Below are 10,478 nucleotides of genomic sequence, written 5' to 3' on the forward strand. Positions count from 1 at the left end.
AAACAGAGTAGAAATAACACTGCCCTCTGCATTCAAGTGAGGGCGATGCAATGCAGTTTTGTCTGTGCAGCACTTAGTTGCAGACTCATAATTCAAGGAGTACTTCAGAATATCCTCTACCATGCCTTTCTTCTGGGAAGAATTACTCTGAACCATCCTAAAATGTGAAGGCAAATCTTTCTTTCTTTGTCTCCCTCTCTCTTTTTCTCTTCTTCTGTAGATAAAATTCCTTTAATATTCAAATCACCTTTCTGGGTTCTACAGGCTCTATTCAGCAGGGAAATCTTAAATATACATAACTTAGTTTTTCAGATAATTAGGAGCAATAAACAATTAATGGGAAGGTAGTAAAGAAAAACAGTACTTTTCTTCATGTGTGACCTGAGATGAATCCAAGTCATCGAATGTGCAGACATTAGACTTCCAATCCACAAATGGCTATGAATTAAAGAAGAGTTATCAGATATTAGCAAATGGATGTTTAACATCTTTTTCATGTTTATTGAAGAAATTCGTGAGATAATCCTGTCATATTTATTGAGTTTCTACTATGTGCAGGGCACTAGATTGGCTCAGCTCAATACCAAAACTGATGTACAATTAGAAACAAATACCTAGGAGCACCTGGGTGGCTCAGTCAGTTAAGTGACCAATTCTTGATTTCAGCTCAGGTCATGATCTCATGGGTCCTGAGATCAAGCCCCATGTTAGGGACTTGACATTACATCCAGGCTCAGCATGGAGCCTGCTTAAGATTCTCTCTCATTCACTCTCTGCCCCTCCCCACTGCTCACTCCCTCTCTCTAAAAAAAAGAAAAGAAAAAGAAAAAAAAAGAAACAAAGAGCTAACTCCACCCCTATAGACCCCAGCTGAGCCCGGATGTAGCATCAATTGTTCTTCCTACTCTTCTTTTTCACTGAATCTATAAAATGTTATTTATTCTGTTTTTATTCTTATGAATCCAACATAAATGTAGATGAAACATCTTAGTTCCCAGTTTCAAAATAAATAGAAGAAGCTGAAAAGGATGGGATATGAAACCCATAAGAAAGGACCTGTAATTGTTCCAAATTGGTGGCACAAAGGTAAGTTACTCAGGGATATTTGTTTAAATACAAATTCCCAGACCCTGTAGGAGATATTCCCATCAGAAGGGAGGTGGAGAGGAGGAACTGAGTATATGCATTTTTTTAAAAACTATAGGTAATAGAAGTGAATTACAGTTAAAAATCACTGAATGATATCAAGTAATGTAGAATATTATCATATTATATAGGAAAATATGAGTTTATAAAATCATCAAATAATACACTTTCTCCTTTAAGCAGAGCACGGCCTCAGAACCTTCAGCCCCAGTATGGTGATTGAAAGGTGACAAGCATAGATGTACTTCAGTGCCCATCTCCTACATCTTTGGATGTAAAGGATTTCTTTCTTTATCCTTAGCTTGTGATGTAAAGGATTTTCCTTTTTCAAGATTTAGCTACCTAAGGATAGATAGATGATTGATAGATAGATGATAGATAGATAGATAATAAATAAGAGTGTGTGTGTGTGTAAGTAATGGCCCTGAAACAGTGCTTCTTACAATGTGGAACTTAGACCACCTGAGCTAGAAGCCCTGGGGTACTTCTAAAAACTTTAGATTTCTGGTTCATCCATGGTGTTACAAATGACAAGATTTCCTTCTTTTTTAAGGCTGAATAATATTCCATTGTATATATACTACATTTTCTTTATCCATTCATCTGTCCATGAAGAGATACTGTTTCCATATCTAAGCTACTATGAATAATGCTGCAATGAACATGGGAGTAGAGATATCTCTTTGAGATAATGATTTCATTTCCTATGGTTATATACCCAGAAGAGGGATTGCTGGATCATATGGTAGATCTATTTTTAATTTTTTGAGAAATCTCCATATTGTTTTCTGTAGTGGTTGAGCCAATTTATATATCCCTACAAACACTGTATGAGGGTTCTCTTTTCTCCACATCCTTACCAATACTTATCTCTTATCTTTTTGATAAGAGCCATTCTAACACATGTAAGATGATAATTCATTATGTTTTGGTTTGTATTTCCCTAATGACTAATGATGTTGAGCTCCCTTTCATATACCTGAAATAAAAATCCTAACCAGATGAGGTGGTGAATAAGATGTTAATTAGCTTAACTGTGGTTATCATTTCACAATGTCTACACACATCAAAACATTCTGTTGTACACCTTAAATCTATACAATTTTTATTTGTCAGTTATACCTCAATTAAGTTGAAAAAAGTTTGTATTTCTGGACCATACCTCAGATGTACCAAATCAAATTCCTAGAGGCAAGGCATAACAACTTACTCTTTAGGCCAGCTCCCAGGTGATTCCCCTGCACACCACAGTTTCAGAAATACTGTAAGATACCTCTCTGAGGTCTCTTCAAACACAAATTTTATATAACTCAGTCATCATTCTAGAACGATGAAATAGACATCTTCTAGTTTCAACCTGACCCTGTAATTCCCAAAAAATCCCTCTTTTCTTTTCCTCTTCTAACCCTATTCTAACTTGTGTGTTTGATTAAATTACAATTCTCAGCATGAATTAATATGTGGCTGCTAGAAAGTTTCAAATTGGAGATTTTATTGGCTATCACAATAGTCTACCGGGAAAGAATCTACTAAGTAAATCCTTGAACAAGATGTTTTTGAATTTTTTTTAAAAGGTATCTGTTGGATGAAATATGGTGGAGAAAATACTCTCTTCTAAAATAATCTCTCCAAATAGCCTTTACCTTTTTAGCTACAAGGTGAATCAGAGGCAATATAGCTATGTACAGATATTCAGTAAAAGAGCAAGGTTAAGCCAAATCCTGCTGTCACCAAGAATATTTGTACTATACATAAAATGTTTTCAACAGGAAGACTGAGACATTTTTGACTTGGCTTATGAAAGGAATATAGCTCTTTTCGCTAAAGGAACACAGAGAAAGTCTATCTTCAGAAACACTTCTTTATAGTTACTTTTTCCGCATGTTTATGAAAAGTTACTCATATCTTTAAAGAGTAAAATTCACTACCTGGTATCGATTGTACAAAGATTAAGAAGCTTTCCAACCTTGTTTCTAACCTGGAGTTTCTAAGCTGTAAAATAAATACCATAGGAGTTTTGATATAAGGGAATAATCCCTTCTCCTAAAAGACTCTCAGGCTCCTAAAATATGTCTATAGCTATTCTATTACTTGAGACCTCAGAATCTTTTAGTAGGGAACATGGTATTTTATTCTACATTCTTTCATCCTTCGGAGAGGGAACACAGTGAGTTTCATTTGCACTAATATGGAAATAACTGGAAAAAAATATGGAAACAATGTTGGGTTTCCTTGAGGAGGGGAAGGAGCAGTGAGATGAGAAACACCAAGCACTGAGTGGTGTCCCATTGGCCCAAGGACTAGAGGTAGATGCCAGAGGTAAAAGGTGAAGAGAGACTTTTTTTTCCCTTTACAAGTAGCCCCTTCTTGCCTGTTTATCACACCAGATCAAGGATTATTTGCTTTCTTGTTGCTCCTAAAGCCCACATGAGAAAAATAAATCCACTTCCCTCCCCACTCAATGTAACAGAAAATACGCACACACCAAGAAAGGAAACTGCTCAGGTGAGAGTATTATGCTGATTGAGACAAGTTTATTGAGAATTCAACACACACATCCACAACTTTATCAAGAGTCGTGAGCTTGGTGAAAAATTCAGAAGAAATACATGTTTGGGCATCAAGTTTCTGAAAATGTCTCAAAGAACATCATCCAGGGAAGGCAGCTGGAGGCATCATCTGGTTTTTCATTTTCTTCCCTCTGGACTCTGGCGCTAGGTCTGAGAAGCAGCAACTGGGAGGTGAAGGAGCAAAGGAGGACTAAGGAAGGAAGTAATGGAGGGACGTGGAGGGGCGCCTCTCAGCCTTGGGAGAGAAGATTCTATGCCTCAGCAATTTCAGCAAATCAGTAGAGATCAAATGGCCAGTATCTTCTGTAGCCGAAGGTCCTACAGCCATTGTAGCCATAACCAAAGCCGTAGCCCACTGGGGAGAAGGTGCTGCCGTAGCCACAGCCCACGCTGTACCCCAGGGGGTAGCCGTAGCTGCCCCAGTAGCAACCTGGGAAGACGGCCCCGGAGAAGGTGTTGCAGTACATGGTGTCAGGAGTGGAAGGCTCAGGAAGCAGGGGAATGTGTCTCCTCTGTGTGATGAGTCCTCCGTCTCGGAACCTTCTTTATATACCCTGGCTGTGGGATGTGGTTAAAAACACAAGGGCCTCATCTTCATTCCTGACACCATTTTTCATTCTTGAGACCACAAAAAGCTCGTTAATTTGATTCGCTCTTGTGTTAGATGTCTTTACAGCCAATTAAGGAAGCTCTCACGTCATAGAATACAAGGATAGGATCCCTTCAAACAAAGTGTGTCCCTCACTAAAAATGTATTGCAGTGACTTCAAAGCCCTGGCTCCTATAGACCCTAGATGTAATTCTTTGTAAGCAGGCTTTATAAAACCAAGAAATGTTCTGAGGTTGTTAACTCTTATTCAGTCCTCTTGCTCATTGAATTTCCACAACACACGGGGTAGAATTCAATAAATATGTGTTGGAATAAATTAATAAATGAAGTAATAATACATAATGAGTCCAACTAAAACTCGAGGTATTTCTTAGTATTCACTTGGTTAAAGAATTCTCTTTTTGGTAGTGTGTAAGACAAAGAGGCCATAGGGCTCATAGAAAAGCCTCCTTTTTAATTTTTTCTCTATGTATAGCTACTCTGTCTTAAAAACTGGTTAAAAATTTAATCTTAATTATAATCCCCACCTGAACTGTATCTAACATCACATTTTGAGACCACTGCCTGAACTAATAATCTTATAATTGTAAAAAAAAAAAAATGGAGTTTTTTAAATTTCTTAAAAGATGTATTTATTTTAGAGAGAGAGAAAAAGAGAGAGCTCACAAGTGAGCTGGGGGAGGGACAGAGGGAGAGAGAGAATCCTGAGGCAGAGTTCATGCTAAGCTGGGAGTGCAGAGCCCAATGTGGAAATTAATGTGGGGCTTGATCTCAGGACCCTGAGATCATGACCTGAGCCAAAACCAAGAGCCAGCCACTTAACCAACTATCCACCCAAGCACCCCTTGAAATGAATGGTTAAATAAATATGATTTATTTTTAAAACAAATATTGAAAATAATAATGAAGTAAAAAACAGAAAAATGAATGGCAAATTTTATCCTGAAATGTGTATTTTTTTTTGCTGGATCTAATAAAAAGCAGATTATCTGACAAATATGACAATCTTGTGAAGGTGGCATATTAAGTCAACATTTCCTCCCAGGAGCAGGAAGGAAAGTCATTCCTCTCTAAATAGAAATTTAGTTCTCAAGTAGGAGTGAAAGAAGGGACAAGATTGATCAAAACTACTTTGGGTCATGAAAGACCTAATAAACTATTCCAGATATTTGCATTGAGATTGCCCATAATGGCACTTGGTAGAAAACTTACAGAATATACAGCAGAAGAGGACACACAGCACAGAAACAGAAAGGCACAGAGCTATAACGAATCATTCTTAGAAGACCATGGAAAGAATATGTATTACATACTGGACCCCAAAATTTTATTGTAGATCCCAGAGGTAGCTTTCCTCCCTGTCACCAGCAACAAAGACCTAAATTTCTAGGAGTACAAAGAAGTCACAGGTTGAATCCAAAGGCAAGGTGCGACACCTGGAAAAATACAAAACTATGCCAGCATTCTAACCACTAATTGATTAATTACAGGAGAGGCATTTTTGAAAATACATGGTGCTGCACTACCATCTTTCTTCAAGAACAAAGTACCATGACCACCTAGGGTGATTCAGCAGTTAAAATTCAAACACTTCATGTGACTTACAGCTAAATAAGTTCAGGGAATTAAAATTAGCTTTGCTCCCAAAATATAAAGGTATTCAAGAGCGGGTCCTTCCCTGAAAGTCACAGAATGATTTACACTATCTTTCTACTCTCATCATATTGCTCTACTCCATAAAGAAAACCAAAAAAAAAAAAAGAAAAGAAAAAGAAAGAAGGAAAGAAATGATAACCTTAGAGAAAAAGAAAAAGGAAACAAAAAAATAGCATTATACAATGGGATGGAAGAAAAGATTTGCCAAAGTTCAATTATGATGCTCTGTTGAAATAAATTCTCCCTTCACCTGCTTACCCAATCTGGCAAGATACTAGCTATGCCCTCCCAGGCACAATACCGAGCTCTGTATCTGAGTAGTAATGATGAATAAAAATTAAAATATGCCATCTTTTTAAAAACTTAGGACCTTGAGGTGCCTGGGTGGCAGTTAGGTCCTGGGATCCAGCCCTGCTCAGCAGGGAGTCTGCTTCTTCCTCTCTTTCTGCCCCTCCCTACTTCTTGTGTGCTCACTTTCTCTAGTCTCTCTCTCTCAAATAAATAAATAAAATATTTTTAAAATTAAAAAAAATAAAAACTTAGGCCCCATTTATAGCAAATATCCTGAATTTTCTCTAGAAAGTCTACAAAGAAGTCCTAACACAAGAAAGTTTTAGGGAGACACATTATCAGCAAGTCATTTAAAAACATAACTAATTTGGTGTAGATTAAAATTGCTGTGATCTGAAGAGGGAGGATTTATTTGTGTCCTCCTCCTCTATGAAGTGGCTGAACAGGAAATAAAATAAAATAAAATGAAAATGAAAAATAACAAAACTAATAGCTAGCTCAATCCTGCATTGGTTCTGTGAAAACTATATTCTGACATACGTATATCTAGGGAAGATCTAGGTTTTGTAAAGTATGCAGTTTATACAATGTTGAGAACCCTCTTTATGATAAAGAACATAACAAAAATGTAAAATTTAGTAAAAAATTAAACATTTGTTAAATGCTAAAAGAAATCACAAAAATTAAACACTAACAAAAATCATAAATATTACAAAATTCCAAAAGGAGTATTTTTACTACTTAACTGCTTGCCATACTTCTATAATATTTTTTCCATAGACTAGCTTCTGACTCCATCATTTCAAACTGTTTTCTCTACTACTCATCCTGTGCTGAATGCCATGGAGCAAATTCATACTGACATATGACCTCTGGTCCTACATCTTCAAGTCAAAAACTTTGGGTTAATTGGGGGAGTGGATGGTAAAGAATTCCTGGAAGCCATTCCCACACAAGGATGTCTCAAAATAGCCTAATGAGACTCAGAAGTGACTGCAAACCACATGAATCTATCCCCCCATATCCAAATTAAATTTATCTCCTAGTAAATTTCTCTTTAAGCCAAATGCCAAAAAGACCCATGGCCCTCCAGAGCCTCCCAACAGGAGGGGAAGTGTGGTGTAGGGAACCCCTCAGTAGAAAGCAATAGCTGTCTAAACCAGTTGCAGTAAAAATGTCTAGCTTTTGTGAGTTTCTGAAAAAAAACAAGGTCATATGACATGGAGTTTTGATAAAAAGAAAAATATTATATTGTCACATTAAAAATGACTCAGTATTAGACTAATCATTACTGGGGTGCCTGGGTGGCTCAGTCGTTAAGCATCTGCCTTCGGCTCAGGTCATGATCCCAGGGTCCTGGGATCGAGCCCCGCATCGGGCTCCCTGCTCAGCGGGAAGCCTGCTTCTCCCTCTCCCACTCCCCCTGCTTGTGTTCCCTCTCTCGCTGTGTCTCTCTCTGTCAAATAAATAAATAAAATCTTAAAAAAAAAAAAAATTTTTTTAAATAGACTAATCATTACTGGATACTTATTGGTTTGGATAAAGTTCATGACCCCTTTCTTTTTTAATAACAATCTTAAGATATTATTTAATAAATAACTTGATTTCTCTTTTCATATTTCTTCGATTTTAAATAAGGTCTGACATGAATAAAGACAGGATAAAATCTTGCTCTTTGATTTTCTACAAAGGAGCAGGAAACATACTGTGTACAGATCTTAGAGTCAATTTTAGCATGCACAGTAAGATAGTTCTTGTAAGCTTCACAGATAAAGTTTCCAGCTTCAAAATATTATAATTCATTAGTAATGAGAAAGAAATTACAAGGGAATGTTTTAAATGAGTTTTAAAATATATGTCAGTGGTTACTCTGTAATGCAAACATGATCTTTCCATTTATCTTTTCAAACACATTCTTACAGACATTTATTAGACATCTGCTGTGTTCCAGGTGTGTTGTTAGGTTCTAGGGATCTGAAGATGAATGAGAAATGGTAATTCAAAGGAAAATGATAAATAAATGAATAAGCAATGTTATACATTCTACCCTGAAAGTCCATACTGCCTTCTGTAGACTTCAGGGATGACAGAGAGAGTGAAACAAGTCTCCTTGAACTAGGGGGTAGTGGCCATGGAAAGCTTCCTTATGGAAGGGATAAATATTTGAGCTGGGTCTTGAAAATGGGTGAGTATTGGTTAGGGGGATAGTGGATTTAGGGAATATTCCAGAAAGAAGGGTTTTAAAGTCTCAAAGGTGTCAAATACTACAGTGTCTTCCAGGAGTCACAGACAATTCAAAGGGACCATAGCCATAGTGACAGGAGAATTAACAGAAGCTGAGACTAAAAAGGTAATCAGAGGCATGTGAAACTGTACGAGCCGTGGAAGCAAAGGATACACCCTAATGCACTCAGCCAGGGGTGGGTGACATAATCAGCTTGGCATTTCAGAAAGATGGCTACTCAGTCAGTGTGGAGAATGAATTGAAATGGGGAAATCCTGGAGGTATGTATGAAGACTGGGTTTAAAATTGTATTCACTAGGAATGCTTTTGGCTGCACGTTACAAAAACCCAAGCTGAAGTCTGCTTATACAAAAAGAGCTTATTTTTCATGACTACTAAGAAACAAGAACACAGGCCATTCCAAGAATACATGCATCAGGGCGTGGCAACGTCAGGGTTCACTGGCTCACTGCAAGGACCCTCTCAGTGCTCTCTCATTGGCTGCAGGATCACTACAGCAGGTGCATGCTTCACATTCTTATGCATCAACATCCAAAACCAGGAAGCAAAAAATAGGACCTCTTCTCCCACAGCTCCTTTGGATTTACTATCTCCAAAGAATTCATTTCATATTTGCCTTACAGTGGATTCCCTCTGGCTCCCATAGTCTAGAACTGAATCACATCTCATGGTTGGGCTGTGAAAAGCATATACTGGGCATTTTCTGCTGCTAGAGTGCAAATTGGTCTCTGCCAACCTAGCAAGAGGGAAAGGAATGGCCATTGGGTTGGTAATCAATAGAATTGCATGAAAACCATCACACTAAGTTAGGCAAGAGAGGATGGGAGCCTAAACTCAGGTGGCAGGATGAACAAGGGGATGAATTTAAGAAATGTTAGACAGGTAGATTTAACAGCTGTGGGCTAAAAATCATCTTTCAGGATTATCACCCAATATGCCCACCAAGGATTCTGATGCAAGACATCCATGGAAGACACTGTGGAAGGAACACCAAAGGGAAGTGCTTCCCAATCTTTTTCCCATATAGCACACACAGTATATTACACATCTTTAGGATATAGTGGAATAATCAGGTGAGACTCACTGAGAGGATATAGCCAGGCCCCAAACTCTGCTGCCCCAGATCCCGCCCAGATCAGCCAGAGGCTGAGACCAGCAGCACCTCTAACACACCTGTAATTCAGTGCTGAGATCCTCCAATTAGGCAGCTCTGTAAGGCACTTGGGACAATTAGAGATAATAAAATAGCCTGTAGAGACAACATCTAATTACTGTTACAGGAAGCATATAAAGAGAACTGTCATGCTTCTATAATGAATGTAAAGTTATCCCAGGGAAGATACTCGCTCAGACCCTTGATTGTAATCCTCCTAACCATTGCTTTTCAGTTGCTACTATCTGACAATCAAATACCATGACCCTCAAAATATGACTTCCCTTCAGTTAATTTACTAATTTGCATACAAAATTTAATTATTGTTGTCTAGATCCTCATACTCAGAAACTATCTGGTTTTCAATATGAAAATGAGATCTACATCCATGCTGTGAGATACTATCTGAATAATAAGAATCAATACCCAGGAGTCACCCTTGACACCCCCTCGTTTGCAAATACAATCTATTGCAAAGTGCTACCAATTTTACCTTCTGAAAGTCTCTTGAATCCATTAATTTCTATCAATCTCCATTTCACTATATCTGTTTGTTTCCTATTATTTCCTAATGCTACAAATTACCACAAACTTGGTAGCTTAACACAACACAAATTTGGGACACCTGGGTCCCTCAATCAGTTAAGTATCTGACTGGGGTTCAGGTCATGATCTCAGGGTCCTGGGATTGAGCCCCGCATCAGGTTCCCCGCTCAGTGGGGAGTCTGCTTGTCCCTCTCCCTCTCCCTTTACCCCTCCCCCACTCATGCTTGCTCTCAAATAAATAAAATCTTTAAAAAAAATTAC

The 10,478-nt window shown here is 37.9% G+C and overlaps 1 protein-coding gene and 1 non-coding gene across 2 annotated transcripts; one reads left to right on the plus strand and one right to left on the minus strand.

Moving 5' to 3' along the window:
• Positions 1–3,991: 3,991 nt before the first annotated feature.
• On the minus strand, positions 3,992–4,183 carry LOC118018897 (keratin-associated protein 8-1). The gene has a single exon (XM_035017697.1). The coding sequence runs from the start codon at positions 4,181–4,183 to the stop codon at positions 3,992–3,994; it is 192 nt and encodes a 63-aa protein (XP_034873588.1).
• Positions 4,184–6,607: 2,424 nt separating this feature from the next.
• LOC118018930 lies at positions 6,608–6,725 on the plus strand. The gene has a single exon (XR_004681523.1). It is a non-coding gene; the product is annotated as a small nucleolar RNA SNORA29 (small nucleolar RNA).
• Positions 6,726–10,478: the final 3,753 nt, after the last annotated feature.

Source organism: Mirounga leonina, unplaced genomic scaffold (genome assembly GCF_011800145.1).
Source record: "Mirounga leonina isolate KUSES-001 unplaced genomic scaffold, KU_Mleo_1.0 Mir_172, whole genome shotgun sequence".
Lineage (NCBI taxonomy): Eukaryota > Metazoa > Chordata > Mammalia > Carnivora > Phocidae > Mirounga > Mirounga leonina.

Excerpts from the sequence above, each read along its gene's own strand:
- LOC118018897 (XM_035017697.1), bottom strand. The coding sequence starts at position 4,183 with ATGTACTGCAACACCTTCTCCGGGGCCGTCTTCCCAGGTTGCTACTGG.